Source organism: Lepeophtheirus salmonis, chromosome 9, assembly GCF_016086655.4.
Source record: "Lepeophtheirus salmonis chromosome 9, UVic_Lsal_1.4, whole genome shotgun sequence".
Classification (NCBI taxonomy): domain Eukaryota; kingdom Metazoa; phylum Arthropoda; class Copepoda; order Siphonostomatoida; family Caligidae; genus Lepeophtheirus; species Lepeophtheirus salmonis.
This window is the reverse complement of record NC_052139.2, coordinates 15610025-15636455: the sequence shown is the minus strand read 5'-3', so window position 1 is coordinate 15636455 and position 26431 is coordinate 15610025. Positions and strand designations below refer to the sequence as shown.

At 28.4% G+C, this 26431-nt stretch overlaps 1 protein-coding gene across 9 annotated transcripts in view; it reads right to left on the bottom strand.

Moving 5' to 3' along the window:
* The window catches only part of LOC121124185 (uncharacterized), a 385250-nt gene that overhangs the window by 270779 nt on the left and 88040 nt on the right, over positions 1–26431 (bottom strand). Inside the window, exon 2 of one of the 9 annotated variants that reach the window (XM_071891047.1) lies at positions 16031–16434. The exons of 7 other annotated variants lie outside the window; for them this stretch is intronic. In XM_071891047.1, coding sequence (XP_071747148.1) covers positions 16031–16107 — 77 coding nt within the window. In that variant the 5' untranslated portion in view covers positions 16108–16434. Of the gene's footprint in view, positions 1–16030; positions 16541–26431 lie in introns of those variants that run through there. One more of the 9 variants, XM_071891048.1, reaches the window with a different exon arrangement.

Here is a 26431-nt window from a genome sequence, read left to right as displayed (position 1 = left end):
CCCTGTCTAATATTTATTTCTACCCTCAAAGACATATTTTTTTATATAAAATTCCTTAAAAATTATAGTACTCAACTAATTTTATAAATCACATACCAATTTTTAGATGAATTGATGTGGTTATGTTAAAAGGCACAGCCTTAGTTTACTTACAAAAAAATATATATATTGTATTTTGAAACCAACTGTCGATACTTTTGCTTCTCTTCTCCAAACCAGTGCTTTGAAAATTTATTAATTGAATTAGAATTAGTTATTGCGAAGCTGCAAACAATCCCCAAGAATCATTGAACAATAGTTTAATAGTAGGTGAATTTTTTTTTAACTACAAACTGATCTTGTACCTTTTTTCTGTTTCTTTATGGATGAAGGGTTGTGTGTAACAACGCGAAGGGAATTATGATCAAATGAAGTTCAGGGAATATCTAAAGACTATTTGTACCACTTTATTTCCATAGAGTCTAAAGCAAGGGTTTTTATATAAATAAATTTTGGTTCTTTATTATTACAAAATGGCCGATTTATATATTGATGACGTCATGTCAAACATTCCATAAAAGAACATGTAAAATTTAGCCTTTCTAAATTATATTAAAACAAATGTTAAAGAGTCATTACCATATTACTTTAATTAAAAATATGCATAAAAATTCAAATATATAGCACGTCCTAACTTCGCTGTTACCAAAATATACGATGTATTTTGTTGTCAGATGTCAATCATTCTGCTTTTTTCTCTTAATCAGTGTACTGATTGATTGAATTCCATGTAGCTTTTTTTAAGCCTTGAGTAATTCTCAACAGTTATAGAATAGTAATTCCATAGTTGGGAAGATTTGGTTAATACCCAAAATGATTTTGGGCCTTTTTCCCCCTGTGTTTTTTTAGGGAAGGTTGCATGACACAATAAAGGTAGCGACGTGATAGATGAACAAAAAAAAAAAAAAAAATACACTCTTATCACATGTTCTGAGGAACTACGTTTTAATTTCTCTTATTGAAACATGAAATACTCAATTAATCATATGTCCACCCAGTCACAATTTGTAGTTTCAACAACTTACACATATCAATCTACTAAATATAAAGGATTGATTGAAGCAAAGGCATAACAACAGCATCAAATAGAAAGAAAACTACCTCAAAATTATTTTATTTTGGTGTTGAACTCTTACAACATGTACAAACCCATAAATATACATATATCTGGCCATAAATTTTGAGTGAGGAAAATTACTCAAAGGTGTATATGTATATTTTATATATTTCCTAATTTAGTATATACAACTATTAATGAATATGAAACCAGAGTATCGGGTAAAACTTCCTCAAAAAGACAAAAAACAGACAGATAAGCATCACCCACACAAAACCAGGCATATATATATATGTGTGTATATACATAAATAGATACAATATCAACCAATTAGGTGTATACCTATTGTTATTATACATATGTTTATATATATATAGAACATGGGACGTATGTAGGAGAAAAAAATAGTTCAACTTCCTTGAAATTCTAAAGGTACATAATTATAAAATGATATGCACTTTATTAAGTTGTAACTAAAGAGACTCTTAAGAAAAAGGCAACAACAAAAAAAATATTATCAAAATATTTATAGGTATTTTGCTAAATCTATGCTACTCGATAGGTTTTGGGTATGTTAAAAAAACAGAAATCGAAAATGAAAATGGTAACTCTGATAATTTGAAAAAATTTTCAGAGGAGAGGAGTTTATCTCTCACGACATTTCATTAGATCTCCCATAACCAGCTGTGACAAGGAGGGGGGAAGAAATAAACAAGAACATAGGTAATAATTACTCCAATGTCAAGCTTCATATTCATCAATGATAGCTTGTATGTAGTAGACAAGGAAGTTCATTCCTCAGAAATTAAAAAATAATGATAGCGGCTTAGGAAAAGAAAATTAACTATTCAGGTTGGCAATTCAAAAAAAAAAATGCGACGGATTAGAATAACTGTTGATAAGTATAAAATGGTCTACTTGTGCAATGAAAATCTTTTGATTCACGTCATTCTTAGAAATAGGATTTTTGTAGAAAAAAAATACAGTTTTATTCTCCTTGCAATCTATAAATATGTCCCATCCTCAGTTTTCTTTTGATTGAGGGTTTGAGAATGAGTGAAGATAGTTGAGGAATATGTTTCTTAATTCTCATTATTATTTTAACAGGCAAGAATTGTCGCTTTCCTTAGAAACTATTTTGATATAACTAGAGACGTGAAAATGTGCGCATTTCTAAGCATGCAAGAATACAATTTTACAATTTGCTTGTTCAAGTTACAATTGTGAAATAAGAACTCAAACAAAAATTTACAAATTGTATTCTTGCTTGCATAAAAATGTGCGTTTTCATATCTTTAGCTATAATATATCTTATAATTAGAGATGTAAATGTTTGGATAAATTGAGGTGAGCGTAAAAAACTCGCCGTAGAGAAGCATGCAAAATGTGGTAACATTGGGAGACGACATATCTACTGATACTATAAACTATGGTCCTCTTTGGTTGCTGATACGCTATAATTGCCAAAAATGGAGAGGAATAATTATTAAGAACACTCATATTTTGCTTTCACAAAATATATATTATATAAAAAAAAATTAATGCTCACCTCAATCAATACAATATTTACATTTCTACTTATAATCTAAATGTATAAATAAATTATAAACTTCTTTAAGCGTGAGCTAACCTGTAGTTTTCATTAGGAATAAATGATTATGTAATAGAAATAATTATCATCATCCATAAAAAATATTCCATATATAGATGTATTCATAATAAATTGAAATTATCAAATTTATAGATATTAATATCAAAAATATTTGGGTTCTAATGACATATCACGATACATACGTAGGGGAGACCGAGTAAAGTTGTAACAATTTGCCTTAGTTACCCGGAGCTGGTTTGACTAATAAACTACAAAATATAATACAGGATATAACCTTATCTGGCGTTGTTTAAATCTATTTAAAGATTATAAAGGTCAGTAGTTTCCCCACGAATTGAATTTGAATTTTACAACTATTCCCATAGCCGGAACCGGTTGTGATAGTTCAAAATCAAATTTGAGAAATTTAGAAAGTTAGACTGTAGAATATTTTTAATAGAATAATAACTAAACCTTTCAAGATGTTGTATTATTGATTTTCAATGTTTTATCGAAGATTGAGATATAATTTGATTTATGTTACAAATGGAAGAAATTCAAACTCACACCCCTCCTCAGGGTCATGTCCAGGATAACAGATTTCCTTGTTGTGAAGCAAAAATATATGAAATAATAAAGCACGAAAAATAATAATAAGAAAACTGTTGCAAAAATTTATTTGTACTGAGCGTTACAATATTTGACATTTATCCTCAATGACATTATTTCATAAATATTATTCCAACCAATTACTTTTACCATTAAAAATTAGTTTGATCCCAAATCTCAAAGAAAATTCAACAAACATCATTGAATTTATTTCCAGATAATTTGCATTATTATTTTGATTTTTTTTTTTGAATTTGTACGTTGAAGAAAATTACTGGTTACATCTGTTCCCAGTCTCCCTGATACCTATGTACAGAAACCAACAATGAAATACAGCGCTTCAAGTTTCTGTATTTCCTGCTATATATGATGACAAAATTGCACAATGTTTTTTTGTACTAAATTATACATATAAACGTGTCACTTGACGCCAAAAAGTCGTTTTTGAGTAAACAATAAAAGATTTTAATGTTTTTACATTTTAATTAGGAGAGCACAGGTTCGCTGTTCTGATGATTTTGTGGAACAACGTTATAGATAGTAGCAATTCTGAGGTTGGAGACATTTCATGTGTCTGATTAAAGAACTCTGCCCCCTGTAATAACTCCAAACCGATCCAGGATTGGCTCCAGGAGGAATACTAAGACTGAGTGTCCAAGGATATTTGAGCTCCTAGCTACCACGACTTAAATTCGATAGATTATTTTGTTTGGAGCTACCTCGAGCCAGAAGTCAACAGAGGTAAACACACCACACCACCAATAAGTCTCTGATCAAATCCACTTTTAGTGCATTAATTTAGACGGGGCTTTGATTTTCAGGCCCCGCACGTAGTTCAAAACTCAAATCGAGGCTACATTGAGTGAGATATTTTTCTATGATTGTAACTACTGCTCAGCTTATACTTTTTGAATAAAACATAAAAAATGACCACTTTATATCAATTTAAAGTAGATAAAAGGAATTTTCTTTGCAAATATTAAAAAAAAAATGTATATATATGAAGATCAAAGATTAAAAATTCATTCCAATTTAATATTAAGATTTCATTTTTTTTGTATTTTTTAAAATAATGATTACATATTATCCATAGTTTCAAATACCATTATATAAGTAAATACTTTTTGATTAGCAAACTTTGATCAACATTTTATTCTGAACAATGACTTCAATCAAAAATGACTACTTTATCATTTTTTATATGCTAAGTAGAAAATGTTGCATGAAATAAGCCCGAGGGAAAAAAGAGTAACCAAAGAATGTTCTTTATTGATTTGCAATTATGTTATAAATGCAACTTGAAACATGTTTATAAAAATACCACAAAAAAAGGGTTTAACTAGATATGTAAGTAATTAAGATGTAATTACACCATAATAGAAGGAGACGCCATCTAGGTGGCTCAAAGTTAATATTTTTACTACATAAAAAGGACAAATTTCAAATAAATCTTTAATTAAACTGCATTAAATGGATTTATGAATAAAAAATACTTAGCTCCTGCATTGAATACTACTTGATGCCAATGATATATGTACACTAATATTTGAATATAATCTAAGTAATATCTTCTGAAAATTACTTTGAAATGTTTAAATTTGTAAATAGATCAAAAATGTTGATCGATTAGGGACGAGAAAGGTAGAATAATTAGAGAAAAATATTTGATTATTTCCATTGTAATAGTTGATTTGATTTACAATATGAAAATAAGATTGTATAACTTATTAATAACATGTTTTTAATTCATAGTAGGGTCAGATACATCATAATACAACTAGGCTATAGAGGTATACATTTTTGATACAGAGTACAGCCTAAGTCCTTTTATTTTTTGGTCCCATTTTTACACCCCTAGTTCACTATTTTCCTTCATATTAATGAAAAAATGGTTTTTATTGTTATCCAACTTGGTTCATTATCACATATAAAAGCTCAATAGTACGTCGTTACCTATATGATATCACACAACCTTTTATACGAGAAAAAAAATGGTTATTCCTAACTATGTACTATTCAATAATCATTGAGAAGTGTTTACAGCCTAACAAGGACTAGTTATAATTCAACCAATCAATGCTCAGAAAAATGAGTAGGGGAAAAGAAGCAGAAATATCTACAGCTGACAACAGATTATATTTATATTGTGTGTGAGGTAATCCTGTGATGGGGAATCCTGATAGATTTATAAAAAAGAAAAATGCCTTCTTAAGTATTATTTTTGAAGTTTTTTAATGCCTATAAAAGCTTTGGTTGATTATTGAACTTAATAATATTCAAATAATAGCAATGGGACATTGCAATGCCTATTTTTGACATCGACACTCTTTCTCTGAAATAACAAGATAATTTATTTAGTGGGATACTATTCAGTTTTTACTAATAATACATTAGGGAAGTTCCACGATTACAATTCCCAATTTCAGTGTGATTTCTTGTGAAAAAATACTAATATTATTCCACCTATAAATTTAATTATTGACGACGATTTTAATGAACTAAGAGATATCTGAGGGCAAATTTATTTACCTCAATCTGAGTATCATAGCTTCAATGAACCAAAATACTCTACGCAATTACGACAAAATCAGTTTGTTGTTGATAATTAGCTGAAAGAAAAAAACAGATTTACGTTGACCATCTTTGGACAGGGACAGTGCATAGTCCGAATGACATCGGGCTTGGTTTTGGCTTCCCATCTGAATAAAAAATAATTGCTGCATATTATATAATGTTTTGGAGGTTGCCATAAAGATCTATTACTCATTGGAATTTATTCTTTTCAATGCAATGATCTACTTTTGCATTTGCTCTACATATACCTCTTTAAGGGACTTTATTACTTGATTTTGATTTTTAAGTTGTTGATAAAGCACTAGACAACTTAAAGAAATGATCTCAGCATGTTTTAAAACAAATTGACATTAAAAGATTGAGCTAAATCTTAACTGATTTTTTTTGAAGAATTTCAGGTTCTTTATACTATATGTCAATAAATTCAATAAAAATAAAGGAACTGAGTCATTTTCTAGCGCACCCTAATTTATGATTATTAAAAAGATTAAGTTATTTTTAATTTAATGATATAATTGTAATATTCTATGAATAATCTGTTTATTTTGGTTGGTGCTTACATAATTCTGTAAAAAATAGGTAAATCCCATGAAATGAAGAGGAGTTTGAAAATATGGAACTATTTTAAGAGTTGATTATGAAAACATCTGTTTGTGCTTTTTATAAATTGGAATGACGTTTTTTGAATGCATTAATTAAACATTACAGTTTTGAAGTTATTTTTTTCATATTATTGGTTTGTTAACTGCATTAAGCGAAAAACGTAAATCCCAAATGATAAAACAATAGTTGAAACAACCTATTGACCTATTAATTCTATACATTTATGTTCTTACAGATTTTTTTGTAGTTGGCAATCTGAACAGTGTTTTTGTTCTTTTAAGTTGTTATCATAATTCCTTCACTTTTCAGGAGACAACATCCAAGTATAAAGTGTGTGTGTTCATGAAAAATGGAGAGTAACTCTGAGGACTTCTTAGGGAGTTATAAGTATGTTTAAATCTACTCGTAGATAATTTTTCAAATTGTTAGGGATCTCTTTTCTATTTTAGTTCAATTTTTAGTTTTAGATAATGGTAGTAATTATACTTTACAACTTTATCTATAAGGTACAACTTATTTTATAGATATAGAGTTAAGCCTAGTCTAACGGCCACCTGTTTTAAACATACTATGTACTAAAAGCCCATATCTAGTTTGAAAATTTATAATTTTTACAAAATAGGAAACATTGTTTAAGAGTTCACATGCTTAAGTGGTCGCTTTTTTCAGTTTTCCTTCTCTGACCGCTTAATACAGGCTTGAATGTTTTTGAAAAATGCCTTCTGGTAACAATTTCAACTTATAAATTTACTTTATAACATTCATTCCCTATGACTATTAATAGTCATAGTTCTCAGTTGGAAACAAAATTTTGAGCTATTTCGTTGTCCAAATTAATTTATTCATTAGCAATACTTTGTCGTAGGATGTTCTTCTAAGATTTAGACATAACTTCAATTTAAACCAAACCTCTTTATTCATAGTACAGCTTTGAATTTCATAAACATCACGTCTAATAAACTCTGTTCCTTGAATAAGTTATTCAAATGAATAAAAATATTAATTTTCAGCTTTTCGCGTTTAACTTATGTTTAGGTATAATAGCTATGATTTTGATGATTTAATGTTACTTATATAATATATATAATTTATACCATTGTAAATTTGCAAAATGGAAATAAATTGATTTTTTTTTCTTTTTGGATGTTTACGATACAGAAAATATGGGGCCTTATATTTAATTATAATCAATTTGGGCTGAAGCATAAAATCATGACGTATTGAAAGACAATTAATACCGTTAGCCATCAATGTGTAAAGAGACCATTACTATTGCTATTCCCAGTGCCTAAATAGCCTTTACCTTTATTATTATTTCTCAAAAACCATGATGAAATATGTAACTAAAATAATATATATTAATATATTTTTTAATATTTTCACTTTGCCTCTATTTTTTATTGTTTGAAATAATGATATTGCGTTTTTGGAGGTAGAAATGATGAAATTTATTCGAAAAATATTTTTATAGCTCATAAAAAATGATTTTTCTTAATAAATGTATGTACATATACTTTTTTTTTATTTACCCCTTTCTTGTAGTATTTTTTTCTTTTTATAAAGACCCATGATTTCTTAAACCACATCAATATCTTCCAATAATAAAAAACATTTTGAGTTGTAACTTTTTTGGAGTTTTGTTACCCACCAAGTATTCGAAAAGGGGGATAATTAGTATTATTAATATAAAATAAAGATGAATTTATGTCAATTTTCTCGAATTGGCACGATTTCCAGTTTTAGAGTTCACGATACCAATATTTTTGCATCAGTTCCAGTACTAAAATTAATATCCGTATTTGGATACTTTTTTGACTAAAAATCTCGTTAAGAGCAATTTAAATTCACTTACAGTGGTGTTCATAGGATTTTTATTTGGGGTGGGAAAGGGAGCTCAAACAGTTGATGAGTAACGCTCATGGTGATACTTTTATTGTTTCACGTAACCTTTCCATCTAAAAAAAAGCAGAAAAAGGCCCAAAATCACTTGGTAGTTGATCAATTCTGTGTTCATTTTTCCCAGCTATGGAACTATTATTCAATGATTATTGGGAATCACAGCTGAACAAGAGCTACTTTTTAATTCAACCAATAAAAGTTGCTAACACAGATGGGGAGATAAGAGCAAAAAATTCGACAGTTGATGACAAAATAAAACATAAACGTTTGTGTTAGAGAAATAATGTTGTGCAATGTATTAACATATTTATAACTCTAATTTTCCTCGTGGATCACGTCAAAACAATGGTCACTTTGCAAATAATTATAGTATGATTAAACACGTCATTATATATTTATGTTTTATAATATTATGCATGATTTAGCAGATGAATAGATTGACCCTTGTAAAAATACATGTTAATTTTTTTATAATATGTATTTAATATTTACTTATCTCATAATGAATAATTAGTTAATTACAGGGTACTTGCAGACTCATAAATTGTTGTGGAAAGTAATAAAAAAAAATTCGTTTTCATGTTTAAATTAAATATAAGATATAGTATAATAATACTTTACTACACAAATTTTGCCCTTCATTGGTTCAAATCACTATTTACTCAGTAAATGCAATTTTAATGCGTGTTAACATGAAATATTTTATATGCATTTTAATTACATTTCAATAAATATCATCAACCTTATAAAATTAAAAAAGATTGACAAATGCAAATAAGCACATATAATTGGGACTAGGGGTAATTAGATTAATTCAAATTTGAGGCTTGTTTTAGTATTTTCATAAATTATATTTGTTTTATTATTGTGAATGCTGTATTTTTTTTTTACTTCCGATAGTATTAATTTTATCAGTTTTTTAAGCTTATCGTTTGTAAATTTTATTAGCATTGAGATGTAATATTATCCCGAAGCTTTAGTTTTAAAATAAAATGTTTATTTATGTATATATTTTACATCGAACTTTCTTGTGACCAAACATTCTGAATGTTGTTTTGACTCTGTAAAGTTAGTGTATTCCTATTATAGCCTTTCTAAATTATTGGCTTTCTTTCTTCAATCTTCTATATAGTTGCACGTCATCATCTTTATTGTATTTTGCAACTTTCAAAAGAAACAGAAAAATACTCTTAATGAATTTTTAGTGAGCCAATTCCTCCCAACTATTTAAACTATTATCAAAAAGTTATCGGGAGTTACTTAGAGCTTTACAAGAGCTCATTGGAATTCAATCCAAACAACATAATTGAAGATTTTATCTTCTTTTTGGAACAATTGATGAAAATAGTTCAATCTATTTATTACTAACAACATTTTTAGTCAGAGAAAAACAGATTACAAATTGCTGAAATGTGGCTGGAGAGGTTTTTTTTCCTCAGACATAATTTCTTTTGTCATGTATCTTTATAAAGTAAAACGCAGCAGTTATCAGTTGCAATGATAATTTAGTATCATGTATTTTCAAATAGAGCAGTATTCCGGCACTTTTTTATACCGGTATATATAAATTTTCATTCTTTTCATACTATTCAAAACTTTGTGCAATTCTTCTTTTGAATACTTACATATTTTCAAAATGGACAAATAACGTTTATATGTCATTTTGCAATTCAATTATTTATTTATTCACAAGTTTAGTCTATTTCGGCAAATGAAAAGATCTCATTAATAAGTACATGGGTATTATTAAATATTATGTACATATATTATGTTATTTTGTTCATAAATAAAAAATATTCTATTATTAATGAAACCCACTTCATAAATAATAGATGTATTCCTATGATCCTATGTTTGATAAACCAGCTATCATACAACTGTACAATACATAAGCAAATTCAATATTAATCACTCCATTACTTATGTAGATTGAAGTAAACTATCATTTAGTATCATTGGATACGATTGAATAATATGTATGTATAGAAATAAAATAGATAATATATTTTTATGTATGATAATATAAGACAAAGAACAACAGAATGAAATAGCAAGTTTTAATATAATTTGACATTGATTTGATTATTATTGCTAAATCATGAATCCTTCAACATATTAAACAAAACTATTGATAGTCTTAGCAGTTTAGCAATAGTCTATTATTTTTTTTACATTAAAAAGAACTTGACAAGAAATGAAATGTTATTGAACATAATTCGAGAATCAAAATTTTTTGTGCATTAGTGTCAAAATTGACAGTTATACTGATTCACTAGCTTACAAAATTTCTACTTTTGACTGTTTTTGGATTTAAAGGGTCTCTATTTCATACTTTTTACGAAGGGAAACCTAAAAATGGTCTTTATAATCGAAATTTTTTCTTTTGAGTTTTCTATATTTTAAATTTGAATGTATCTTTTTCTAAATCAGAGAAAATGCACTTTAAATATATAAAAAAGACGAAAAATGAATCCTATCTTTGTATGTTTGTTCAGTTATCAATGTTTATTGATAGTAGGTGTATGAAATCTTGTTTTTGTGCCCTACAAACGCAGAACCTTTCTATTATAAAAGTCCTTTTTATGCTGTTAGGAACACATCATCTTAATCAATGGATAAAAATTTGTAGACTACTGACCTTTTTTAGACAAATGTAGCAATTTATTTATACCAAAGTAACATCATAGTATCTAAGGATATGAAATTTCTCGAAATCCTATTGAGCATATATTTAAAAGTTACTACATATATACTAGTAACCCGCAAGATCTTGGTGTCTTTATTATAATTATTTATCCTTATGTTAAAAATTCAAACGAATTAAACGGGAAGGAGTATCATAATTTTTGTGGTTTATCTCCCTCAGCATATATGTGGTCTGTTAACATGAAAAAAATCGTGTCTAAACTTCAAAAAAAGGAAAAATTTATTATTTTGCTTCATATCTCCATATAAGCCAATATTTCGTCACAATATTGGAGTCCATTATAAGCTTATTATTCCCAATTTTAGTTATAATTTATCTTATATTGTCTTTCATATATAATCTAACAATTGTTACATTAAATTTTGATTATATAAATCAAGTGCAATGTGCTCAAGGGCTCATCAGAATAATTCGTTGAAGAAAACTAAATTTTGAGAAAAATCATTAATCTAGCTAGCTTTTTTTTTTACCGGGGCGACAGAGAGAGAAGAAAAAGTTACCTATATCGTTTATCAAAGTTGCCACTTATTTTTTTTTGGTCTACACTCATGAAGAATTTTTCCATATTTACATCTCTATTAACGGCTTGTTTAAGAATTAATTACCGGTTTGAAGAATACATCGTTCCATGAAGAACAACGTGATTATTTAGTCATTAAAGGCAGAGCTTTTTTTAATGTTTTTTGCCTCTTGTGCTTTTTATGGTATGATTGATAAACAGTCGAGCTTCTAATATGTATATATGTACAGCAATATATAATTTTGTATACATACGAGTTTTATTTATGTTATTTTTCTATAGTTTCAGCAACTACACATCCAATTATGAATGAAATATTGCTAACATGGCCTTCATGGGTGTCTGTAGTAATAGATATATATTTATTTTTCTTGGGGGGAGCTTGGTTCTTTTGACTTTTTTTTGGGAAAAAATCCATAGTTTTAATACAAAATTACATTTTTGGGAAAAACATTTCAAAAGTTCATAGATGTTGAATTTTTTTTTCGAAAATCCACAGCTAAAAATTGTTTATAAGTGATACAAACTCTTTCAAGATGGCCAGAAAGATGCCAATGACGAGCCTGACTCTGGAACCCTAAGCACGTTGATAATATTGAATATATTTATATATTTTTTTTAAATAGTCGAATGAGTATCAGAGAAGTTGCTGAAGATATTGACATATCGGTTTGCACGAGCCATAGTATTTTTTTTTTTAATATTATGGTCATGAGGCGAGTGTCAGAGAAGTTTGTTCCAAAACTGCTTAACTTTGAAAAAAAAAAAAAAAAAAAAATCGTCACATGAGCATCGCTAATGAGTTGTTGGTAGACGTCAATTATGATTCTGATTTGATCGAAAGCGTCATAACTGGTGACGAATCATGGGTATATGGTTAAGGGGAAAAAAACCAATAACTCTGATGAGACCTATTTAAGGACGTATAGAAAAAAATCCCCAAACCCGCAAATACTTCCAACTATTATGCCTCTCACAAACAAAGTAAAGATATTATATATATCAATATGTTCTTTTTCGAATTTAATAGCATAAATATTCAAAAAATCTAACATACCAAATACACGGTGCGCGCTAAATTTAAAAAGGCACCTTACTTTTTGATCACACATATTTCATTGTCTCGGATTACTTTGGTCAGGTTTACCATCTTAATTTTGGTTGTTGTTTTTTTCATACCGATTTTTAATATTTTTTACAACTCTATTGATAATAGTAGATAAATGCATATTGCAGTTAATATATTAATTAAAAGTTGTCAATTACTTTATAATAATAAAGAGTAAAAAGGAACTTAATCCCTATCCACTAATAATGATTATTATTATTAATAATAATTGGGGCGTTGGCTAAAAAATTAAAAAAGTTAATTAAAGTATTTACCTAGATACAAAAGTAATGCTTAAAATAATGAGATTATAAATGCCACCAATAAAGAAAGAACAGAGGAAGCAATTTAATGCTCTATTAGAAAAATTCAGTTTACTAATGAATTGCAGAGTAATGAGAATGTATTTGCCATAAAAATATTTATGTAGCTCATAAATATTACTTATGGACTAATATTGATTAATAGACCTTAATTGAGCTGAGGGAAATTGATGTCTTCATACTACTCGTACTTGAGGATTTTTCAATAGATTCTCAATAGGCAACATGTATTTATAATACACGTTCCAATATATGAAAATATATATTTACAAGAACTGGAATGATTGCGAATTTAATAATAAAAATCCTTACAATGAGATTTTACTTCAATGAATGTATACTTGAGAGCTTGGAGCTGATTGTATATTTTAGATAAATTAAAACTACGAGGATTGCAAAGTGGCATTATAAAATTGTTCGTTAATTTAATCCTATTAAATGTTGTTAATTACTTGCTATTGAATGACTTAGAGAGTGCAATATTTGTAAATCCTTGAATCTAAGAACATAATATATTAGAACAATGCACAACTATTAATTACGAATCCATTGATCGATATGAAGGTACTCCTAAACTAAACTATCAATAAGTTGTCTCATCTCATTCAACCATATGGTGGAAACAAGCTGCGACCCATAAGCCATATACTTTTTGTAACTCATTAAAAATCTTTTATTAAGTTTTCTAAATGTGTCTCTCCATTTAAAAAGTATTATATATAAATTAATAAATCACAAAGCAATCTTTATTATATCTTCCATATCTTCCTTCTTCAAAAAGAAGCAAGAAAAAAGACCTGAAATGTATGATACTTAACCAATTATTTATGCTTCATCAATTTTTGGTCCTTGGTCTATATTTTGGTTTGGACCTAAATATAAGTCCAGATTGATAAAGTAAACAATCACTTAATACCAAAGTAGGGAAAAAATTCGGTCTCAGAGTGAGTTTCAATATTATTAGGAACCAAGCACTTCCTTTCGTCTCTCATTTTAGTTAAAAAATATTACTTGTATGGTCAATACCGCCCGCCATTTTCCACTAATGTTGAGGGTCGGGCTATATTTTATTTAACAGGAGGGATATGTACAGTTTAAATAAATAAAAAAACTTTCAAGACACTAATAAGAGACAATAGAGGACAAATAAACATCTGTCAAAAAAATATATATCAAATTTCCATGTTCATAAGATAAGGTCGTGCCTAAAATGGAAATATGTATGGAAAATTGTTCATTCAACCTTTTTTTTTCTTTGTTCCATCTGTATTGTAATCCAATAGGGACTATTTAACGCCCCGTACAAATTGTCTGCAAACGCACGGCGTTAGTATTGCTGCACAACTCTATATGATTTTAACTATAATTATTACTAAAAACATTATGAAATTTGAAAAATCCAAGCTTAACAAAAGTTTATATCACAAGAAAAAAATGATGGCACAGATTTATTTAAATTTTTCGACATAAATGTGACTTCCTGTTAGTGTTTAAAATTTCAGAGGGCACCTTAGTGGTTATTCCTCTACATCAAACAGTCATTATAGCATTTTTATATAATATACAATAAGCTCATTGAGACAGACTATTGAGAACTTCTTGAATTATATACATAAAACCAAACTTGGGCTTGTATACATGACCATGGTACCATTTGTTTCTTATAATTTTAAGTTCATATTATTATCTTAATTTAGCAAAGAAGAAATATATTGGATAATCATATATAATATTATTTATATATAAGTCTTAGAAGTGCACAATTTTATTTGCAAACTATTAAAAAATATGCCCACAATATCATAAACCCTTTATGTGGAATAAATAGACTCATGATTAATAACAGTTAAGAATACTTAACGCATAAGGAAATCCATTACTTTTGCAAATAAAAGCTCATGATGGTAAAATCACTTTTTTTGAAAGTAAGAATAGTGATAGATTCGATTTTACTTGAAGACTAGTATGACTTTTTCTTAAATGTATAGATTGCTGTCTTATCCAAAAATAAATCATGGAGACAAATGAACGCACATAGTATTGAAGATAAGAGCATGGCAAGTCTGCTCATGACGTCATCCAACAACTACCGGGTGGCTAGTTGAAATCTGAAATCCTATAAAAAGGAAGAATGGATCATTCCCCCTATTTGCTCACAGCCTTCGAAAATTGACACCCCCCCCAAAAAAAAAAAAAAAAAAAAAATTAAAATAATCAACCGAAAAATGGCCTCACAAAATAATTGAGATGGCTGCTCTATTTCGAGCAGAATACACACCAACAGAAATTTGAAACTTGCCTTGGCAAGCAAGCCGACTAGACGGCAATTAATGGCCGTATTATCATTGTTAGAAGTTTCAACAAGATGGTGCATAGGCACACACAGCAAAGGTTAGACAGTCCTTTTTGGATATCAACATTAAATTGTGGGACCACCATAACCGCCAGATGCCAGCTCGTGGCTGTATGTCGAGGGCAGGACCTGGTGGACAAGGGTACCAAATATTACAGTTCTCAAGACTTCCGTTGATGAGCATTGGAACTCCATAATCCCCAATTACGTCTGAATACCCGTCAAAGCTTCCAGGGATACATCAACGTCATTATGAAAGTCGATGGAGGCAATCATTGAAGATTAGAAATGACAACACATTTGCCATTATCTGTAAAAAGTTTAGCGTATGTAGCTCTTTGTGCTTCTGAAATAAAATTTGTGAAATTTCCAGACTCAAAATGTCAAGTTTTCAATTACACACCCAGTATTTAATCAAAGTGTCCGGTCAATGCACATTATATATATACAATACTTAATACTAATCCCTAAATGATTAAGATCGAGCTTTACAAGCATTACAAATGGAATAACGGAGGGAGTTATTGCCCTATGTAAACGGGTTCAGAGAGTGAAAAACGGGACATTGTTTTGTTTTTTAAAAGAATTAATCAAATTAATTTGAGACACTAAAATGAAGAAATATGTAAATGCTTGAGAAAACTTACCTTTTATCATTGTCCAATATATCCCCATGAGATGCTGAAGAATGAACGAAAAAAAACTTTTTATCGAGGAATCGCATTTTTTTTAATTAGCAAAATTCACTGACTTGACTTAATCATGGAATGAGCACTTATTTCAATCTTTTTTTCCCTTCAGTGTAATAGATGAAGTAAACGCACTTATTAATTTGTATCAAAAGACGCGAGGAGAAAATCAAATTTATATTCACTATTATTATTTCAAATAGATGAGAATCAAATCTGACTGGTACCCCTGAAGGATGTTCAACACTTAGTTTGGATAAGAAAGAAAAAGGACAAGAACTTTCTTTTTCTCTTTCTATGAGTATGTTCCCAAACTTTAGATGAGTAAATTTCAAGTATTTTCTCTTCCGATTGGCCTTGAACTTGAAAAAGAAGGAAAAGTGTTGTAAGTCTGGTCAATGAAAGATCTCTAATAACACACATACACGCGTTTAATTGTTATGTTTTGTATTCGTATTTTTGAAGAACGAAAAAAAAAACAGGTATTTATGTATTCTTAAAGAAATATCTTTAATTTTTTTTATATTACCAATACAAGCGTTGCGGTTGAGTCGTCCACCCACGCAAACTGCGATGGGTGCGCTCGTCTTCGAGCCCTCCTTTGGGATATTTATGTACATGATATATATACATAGGCATGAGTGGTATTTTGACCCTATTGCCTATGTTATTGATTAGTTATTGAGACTTTTAAAGTTAAAAGCTATGTCTATATTGCTAAACTTTATTTTTTCCTCTTGGGGCATTATTAACATTTCTCTCTAATATCGTCAATATTCTTATAGGCAAGTAAGTTTTTTTCAGGATGACTAATGTTGAGATCACCGATGCAAATGCAGTAGTGAGGAAGGGAGTCTATATTTAGCGGCAAAGTCAGCAACATTGAAATTGGTGATAGGTGTAACGGGGCTTTTGAAAACAGCAAAATCATATGAAAGGAATTTTTGTGTTTGCATCATTTTAATAATAATAAAAGTCTCCTGAAGTAATCTTATTTCACACGGGTACTCAGGGTTAAAAAAAATTAAGTATAAAACATTGAGTGTTTGCTTAAAGTACAACAGTGTAGGTCTTTAAGCCTTCGTTACTGTTTCTTGGAGTGTGTATAGGATAATTATTGAGGTTTCAAAGAGTATTTTTTTCGGTTCATATTATTTATACCACCGATAAATATGAAAAATATCGACGGAAAGTTGTTTTATTCTGTATAGAAAATGTCATACTAGATAATAATATAGGTACTCGAAACAGTCTATCCTCTACAGTATACAATATGGATTTTTGAAAAAAAAATTCCAGATATAATATTTTTGTCTTTAACTGCTATTTCTAATTATAAATTTTTTATAATAAAAAAATTGTTCTATTTGTACTATACTACTTATATGTAATAACCAGAGTTTTTGAAGCCCTCCAACAATTTTATCATATAGAATAAACATATTTATATAAATAAATATGTTACTGTTTGATAAAAAAGAAAGGTGAAAACAAGGAATGCCCTTGGTAATAACTACTATAGACAACTCAATTTTATATTGATAAAATATCCATTTCAATGTTGGAGAGGCTAAACATGCAAGGGAATTACTGGCGTTTAAATTGGAGGAGAAGTATTAATATGAGTAAAAATGTTGAGGAATTTTAATTGCAAGGATTCTTCGTATTTTATAAGTGTAAGAAAATGAATTAATCACCAAAGGAAGTTCTATAAATGCATTATTAATTACTTTGTAGCAAATTAATTAATGAATGTATAATCGCATATCATGTACCAAAGTATTATGTTACATTTTAATATATATTATCTAATCATTAGCGTTAAGTCCACTTATCAACTTTTAGATTAAATTCTTCTAAAATACATTCATAATTTGAAATATTTTGATGAATGCGAATTAAATAAATGAAGGCCTTATCCATGTACAAATTTTATGATTATATATTTGATTATGAGTTAAAAAAGAGGAATGCTTTAAGATAGGTTCATACCTATCCCAAATAAAAAAACTAGACATTTGCCCAAGTTCAATGATCCCTCAAAATATGTAAGATTGATTTATAATGAAATAAACGTCATGAGTCAAATTGGTCATCTGAAGTTGTACTAAATTTTATTTTCCTAATAATTTTGCAAATAACTTATTTATATATTTTATTTCATTCAATGTTGTAGAGAGACATTCTATGTATACATGCACTAGGTGTTGTGAGCCGTTTCGCCTAGTAACATCATCAATCATGGTGTTATTATAAATTCAATGGTCGATAAAAGTATTTTATGATTTTTTCGAATTTTTACTCAATATATGTCTTCTTAATTAGACAGTGGAATTATCTATGTGTGTGTATCTCTTGACTCCTGAACACTCCACTCGTCCTACTCAATAGTTTTAAAAAGGGAGTGTATAATAGAAGTAGATTGATTAAGTGATTTTTAATAAATTAATTGATGACCTATATAGGTCGATAGGCACACAAGTCAGATGACTAACACACATTTTATCTAATAAACTCATCTGAATTATATTTGTTGTAAAGATAAAAGTCTGATTAATGAAAAAATATATATATAATCTCTGTAGTATACTTAAAACGTTACATTTTAAATAAAAATATTTGCTTAATAGAATGATTTAATTAGTGTTGGATTTTGGTTTGGATATCCTAGACCGGTCAGAGACTGTTACAATTTTTGTAAGATCCAACTGTCTGGACCGGTCTAGTAGTAAAATTCGGTCTACTTGAAAAAGATGTATGGCATTTTATTTTTCAGAAAAGGAAATTCAATAAGGGATTTTAATTTGGGTCCACGGTTTCAGATCTCTGTCTGTCCAGATTGTTTGAGAAAAAGTTACTTCAGACCGAACTGAAAAAAAATAATCTCGGACCGAGTTCCAAACCTAGATTTCATATTTTTATGTGTGTTGTTTAGGAGATTCCTGAATAAAATTTTGATCGGTTTAGAAAATATTTTGAGTAAGTCAGATATTGTTGGTACGTGTGGAGACGAATTATTTTACTGTTTGAGTGTTGAAGGTCTACAAATATATTATTTATAATTATGATGTGAACAGCAATCTGCATGATGCAAACCCCTGGTTTATTTTAAAAAAATGATATTTTATATACTTGATGTAAATATTTAGGTTTCTAAATAACCACAGGCAGCTCAAAAACATTTTTTTAATAAAAACTAGCTCAAAATAGTTTTCTATACGTTTTTCTTGTTTTCTATTTAAAAAAAGACAGTTTTATTAGTCAAATCTCTGCTTAATATCATTTTTGCTAATCAATCAAAACTCATTGTTGAATTCGATTATCCGTTTGACTGTTATTTGTGACCTTGCTCTTCACCTCTCAAAATTTAATGGTCTCTTAGTGTTCAAATATATAATCTTCTTATAAAGTTTAACCAAAATTGCTCAGCAACTTTTTCTGTAATCCTGATTAAAAAAAAAAAACACCGGAGGCAAAAATGTCGTTCGTTGGCAGAGGTAAACATAATGCTATTTAACTCAAAAAATATTTTTTACAATGCTCAATACTACAAAAAACAAGCACTTTTTTTTTACAAAAATCATATATTTGTTTTTATGAGAACTATTACATTAATTATTGTAAAAAGTCAAAAAGAAAATGGTTAACAAACATTGATAAACTATGGAATTGATATATAGAATAAGCCGTATTCAAAACCATTGAATTTTGTAAATATAATTATAAACATTTGACAATTTCAATGTGACAATTTTGGTCAGAAATAAAAACATGTCTAAATAGGCAGTTTGAAGATATATTTTTACTATTCTCAATACATAAAATTCTAGATATAAAGAACAAAAGTCAACAAAAAAATTGTTTTAAGTTCTACAACTGTTTTTTTTTCCTTTTTATTAAAATAAGGTTTTTCGAAACTTTTCTTACAAACCATAGAAAAATTAATGTAAAATCAACGAATCACTTTTAAAGAAAGTTTGGTTTATTGATTAATTAAACCTTGATGTTTCATCTGTTTAAAAGCAAAAAGAATACATTTTAGTGTCAGGAACTAGTCTCGAGACAGCCTAGTACAACATCAAAATGTCTTTGATTTTAATTAGCTCAACGTGGATATAATAAATAATGCATACAAATTTAGCAATTTATATATATACAAATATTTAATTACACTTTGAGTACAATGTAATTCATTTTCCCTCAATTACAATCTTTTAAACACCTAACCCACATTCATTTTTATATTACCAATTTGAAAAAAAATCATTGCTGAAGAATGATTCGTAATTAACACGTCAAGTAGCACCACTGAAATCAAATATCAAACCTTTTAAATTCTATAATAGGTTAAATTTTGCTGACATGACTAATCAATATTAAGTTTTAATCAAATAATAAACCATTATACGTTGGCGCATGTTTACTGACTGTAGTTAAACATTTCAAGTCCATTTCACATTTTATTCCGTCGAATTCATGGAAAATATTAGAATTTACATATTATGTACATGTAATTTAACGAGTCATGTAGATTACTAATCGTTTGCAAAAAACCACCCACCAATTGCATCACCTTCAACATAGTATTGGATATAAAATTATACTCATTCCATTCCTTGCAAATATATGCATAAAAAGTGACTTTATTTATTATTATTGTTATTTTTGAAAAATCAAATATGTATTTCGAATCTTTTATCAAATAGTATATATAACTTGTATAACACGTAGATTGAGCAATTGCGTTTTACACTTTACCTTTTAATGGTGATGGAGCTACTTAAGTGTCGACTTGAGTCAAACCGAACAGAGTGGAGCTGTTAAGGATCGACCGGAGTCGATACATAAGAAATTGATTTTTTTTTTAGAAAAAATTGATTAATATCTACTCAATGAAATACTTTGAGTGTATCCTTGGTGTATAAGTTACCAGGACTGTTAATTTGGGGGGACGGGGGGGTTATGTACCCATCAATAAAATTTTAGTAATACCTATATGAATAGTGAGCCATCCATAGTTACTCCAACCAACCCTTGTAATAACAAAACCTTGATTAGTTACATTTCATGCACTATTGGGGATTTTTTTTTTACTTTATGAGCACTAATAATTAAATATTTTTTAGTAAGGAGGAGACCACATCGTTTAATACAAAACTTTGGCAATGATTCTAATAGGGAACATTTTGGTTTTATTAAAAATAAAGAAACCGAATATCAAAGTGGTAACCCTGACAATTTGAAGAATTCTATGGAGGAGAACAGCTTAGCTGCTATGCCGTTTTATTAGATAAGTTGCAAGCAGCTGTGACAAGACATAAAAAAATGTGCAAAAAAAAGGCAATAATTTTTCCAATGTCGATCCTCAATTCTACTATTAGTCCAACACGGAGTTAAAATTCTAACTCCGCAACAAATCTTCAGGGATACTTTCTTTCTTTTATGAGGACAAGCGAGGGTTCCATCAGGGATGGTATATATCAATGATAGCAGTAATGTAGTAGAAAATGAACCTCACTCCTCATAAATTAAATCATAATGATAGCAGCTTAAGAAAATATAATTCACGCTTCAGGTTACAAAGTCCAAAAAAAAAACCGGTCGAACAATATTTTTTTAGATTTTTTTTTAATTTGAAAATCCACTCACTACTTGGGACGAATCGAAAAATTATCGACTCAAGTTGAGTAAATTATTGTTTGAGTCTAAACAACTATAGATGGAGCTACTAGAATACATTAATTCAATAGGTGATTGTAGGAATGGTTTATAATTAAAATGATCACAATTACATAAATATTATAATTTGAGTTTATATTCGATTTACGGTTTGATAATAGTCTATTATTAAAATAAATTAATTTATTCATTATCATAAATTCTTTAGCAAATATGCATTCATAAAAATGATAAAAGTGGTCTGTCAACATAAAAGCCAGCTAAAATGATTTTCTCAAAATTGAGTATGAATTACATACGTATTCTTTGACAAATTATCGTCAATTTCTATCAACAAACTATTCTTAGTAACTTTTTGGAGCCCCCGCAAATTGAACTTACGGAAAATAAAATTGTGTATTAAAGGAGCGATATTGAGTCCCTTAAATCAAATCAAGGTTTTAAACTATAGTTAATTTTCTTGTGAATCTTTACTCACCCCGTAAATTTGAATACAATGCTTATAATTTACTCAAAATATTTCCATGAAATATTGTGTATATGAAGTAAAAAAATAAATTAGCATTTTCTAGTATTCTTCATTTTTGTTCAAGATTGTTTTCATGAAAAAACATAATCTTAAATAAACTTCAAGACAATATCAATGGTATGTATGACTCATTTCATGACATTATTGAAATAAATCCAATGCAATTGATTATTACATAATTCAACAAGAAACGTACTGAAAGTGTAAACGACTCCAAACCTTAAAACACTTAAAATATGCACAATAAGCCCTCACCAACAAACAATTGTATTAATATTTCCCTGTGTTGCAGAAATAACTTTTTCATGTGCATGATCAAGATTTTTGACAATACCAAAAGCTCATATTTGTTGCTTTGATAAACATCAATAAGTGGAAAGGTAAAAAGAATGGTTTCAATCTTTAATCATACAAAAATAAAAGTACTTTGTTTAAGATTGAAAGATCCACAACATTTTGATCAAGTCACAATGTGATCGTCTACATGTGAGTGCTAATAGTTTTGCAATAGAAATGTAGACGATCTAAAATTTAAGGTCAACTCATGGTAAAATTTTGCTACATGAGGATATCATCAATTGATCTCGACTATCAATGGTAAAAAATAATCACAAACATTGGTGTTCTTATATTTTTTTCTTTGGGGGGGGGGGATAAAAACTAAGCATATATTTTTTTATTAAAAAAATTTTTAAATTATTGAATATTCTACATATATTAATAACCGGTGTCTTTTACAGGAAATAATAAAAATTTTGTTTACACTTCAGTAACTTTTCCGACTGATATCCCTTCAGAACACACCTGATGACAAACTATTCTCGTGCTTCAAATATTTTTACGGTTTTACACAACTAATTCAATTTGTAAAGTGAGTTAACACATGGTCTGAATGTTCCCAGGCATAACAAAGAAAAATGTTTTTTTTTTTCAATCAAATTTGTATTTTCTCAAAATTATTATGATTATTTATTTTATTCTCTTTATGAAGCAGAGTCCCCACAACACTTTTGAAGCCCTTGCTTATCATGAACAGTGCTATAATTTTCCATAAAATAAAAAAACGAAAGTAACACCATCTATGTTTGAAGCCCTGCACTTTTCAGCACATATATTACTTTATTATAACATTAAAGAAAATGATACCTTTTAAAATATACTTTAAAGTTGTATCCTTTATCAAGGGTCAAGACCGATTTTAGGTCCCATTTTAAGAATCAATACAATTTTACTTTGTATCACATTATAATTAATTACCTATGTTGTCATTACATTGAGGGTTATTGCCTGAGACTCGGTCCGAGACCAAAAAAAATCTGATTCACTTTCTGGGATTTTTTTCAACAACTATTTGAAACCTTGGACTCGGGGAAAAAATATGGCATGTTTTTTTTTTAGAAAAAAAGATTGTATTTAAAAAAACACACGTCATTTTTGATCGCATATTGCCGCAAGACCATTCCAGGCCAAACTGGGATCTAATTATTTCGATCTTATAAAAATTGTAATGGTATTAGACCGGCCTAAAATTTCCAGACAGAAGTCCAATACTAGTAAAAATATAAAGCCGTACCAAATTTGGTAGTAAGATTGGGGGAGGGGGGAGGGGGGGTGCTCTTTGGACTAATCATGAATGAAACGAGAAATTCTACTATAAAAAACATCATAGTGGGTCTGGCTCCCTAACCCCCTGGTGATTGCGTCACTGTAAAACTTTATAAAAGATGCATTTTTTCTCGCAAAAATAATATTCTTACAGTATTACCTATTATATGAATATTTCATATAATCTCATAGATTTATTCTATGAGAATATACATTTATTTACTGTTCATATAATTCATGGAATAAACTTCAAATTTCATTTGAAAATGAACATATTTTCTCTTTAGTAAACAAATGAAAATAAGGAAATAATTTTCATGACAAATACATATCTCTATACAAATAGTTCTAACAGATAATATACTTTTATTGAATGGAATATGTGATTGCATCACACATATAAATGTATGAATAGGACGGTAAGAAATAAAACACATAGACCACCATCAGAGTATGGACTCATTTATACATATATAATATTGATATATCATTCAATTGTTATTAAACATACATACGTATAATGTCTACATATATATTTGAGGTCTGGTCAATACATAAATGAATTAAATTAACAGTTGTCAATTATCATAAAAGATCTCTTCCAATTCTGTAGGAGTGAGAAATATTTCTGCCTATGCATATAAATATTAGTCTAAAGGTTTCGGTTTAGAAACATTATAAACGGATCTGAGACGTTTATAATTTATACTAATTCTGTTCAAATTTGGTCTGGACCGGTTTCGTAGTAAAATTTAGTCTTTATCCATTTCCAAATCATTTTTTTTAGAAAATAAATTTGAAGGGGAAAAATATGACGAAAAGATATTAAACAAAAAATCCTTGAAAAGTTTGAGATCGAAAAATTCGATCTCGAACTGAGTTTCAACCCTAATAAACATATATAGATATGTTAACAACATATAAGGCGCTTCTAATATTTTATCCTTTTGAGGGAGAGGGAAGATTGAAATAATATTAAACATAATTTTTTTTTTAATTAATCACATACTTAAATGTTTCAACTATCATTTGACAAAATTTCATAAAGGAGACATGAACCACTTATGTAATATTTTATGTCAAAAAATTTATATAAAATTAAAGAAGCGGAGAAAATTAAGTAGTAACTTCTGTCGAAAAATTCATATTTCTCCATCGCTGTCGAATAAATATAGGGAATATTGACATCAATGAAATCAAAATGAAAAGAAAACATCAAATAACGTTTTTTGGAATCGTTTAGAATACTTAGCATAAGTTACTAAGGCTCTTAAATTAGAAAGGTACACTTTAACATAGCTGTGAACATTAGTATTCAATGCACGTTTTTAATTATACTACAAATTAATATATTCAAAAATCCATGCATAATGATACAAGGACTTCATATCAATGAAATAACTCATTGTTCATTAAATTGGACGCAGAATGTTTTTTTTTTTTTTTAAATACGCTATGACTAAATTTATATATGAATATATCTAAAGTTTGACTTAATACTTTTTATAAAAATAGTACATAGTTAAATTTTTAATAATCATTCTAATATTTTAAACATATACTTAATTATTTATTTAGTAGGATCAAAATTGGTTTTTTGGGCAAAAACATCTTGGCAGATAAATCGATCATTTTATTCTTCTTCATATTAACCCTCTATCAATAGTGGGTCTGAACCATTTTATCCTCATTACCCAATTTAAGAAGCTCAATAGCTTGTTTTTAGCAAAAAAATATTATTTTACTTTTTTGTTGGTCTGTTTGATCGCATAATATTAATAATTTTATAATATGTAAATGTTTTTTACAAGTTACATTTTATATACACCAATTGTACAAGCTACAATTTCTTTGTTTCATAACTGCCTATTTGATTACAACATCAGACATTTTAATAAACCAACTACTAATTAATGCTAACATTTCATTTTGATTTATTAAAATTATATTGTTATTATGTATTTATTAGTAATATTATTATGGGCATTTTAGTAGCATAATTTGTCAAATAATACTTATCAACAAGTAAGCTTTATTATTAGGTAATAAATTACATTTGGAATATATCAACATTCCAAAAAATATCCAATTGTATCATTATCCTCATCACATATATTATGTGTATCATTTTTTTAAGTTAAAACTTGTACAATTGGGCATGAGCAAACTAATGAAAACAAATTATCCGCTAGGTGGCGTGACAGTCTGTAGCTTGGGTGTATAACAAACAATTTTCACTGCGTCAAAATGTAAGTAACATAATTATATTTTATAATAACTATTATTTTTATTTATGGAGTGGTACTATTTGTCCGCAAGATGGAGCTACTCTATGACCCTTTCTTTACAAACTAATATAAACAAACAACGCAGATGTTTCATCTACGTATACAAATTACAAATTGTACAACTTGAGGTAATATATAGGTATATATAGTGATTTCTAATTGTCATTTTTAACTAATCTTGATTCCTGCTCTTTACCTTCGGTTAAAAAACCTTGCACTATGAGACTAGGAAGCATATTTGCAATTTAAATGATTTTT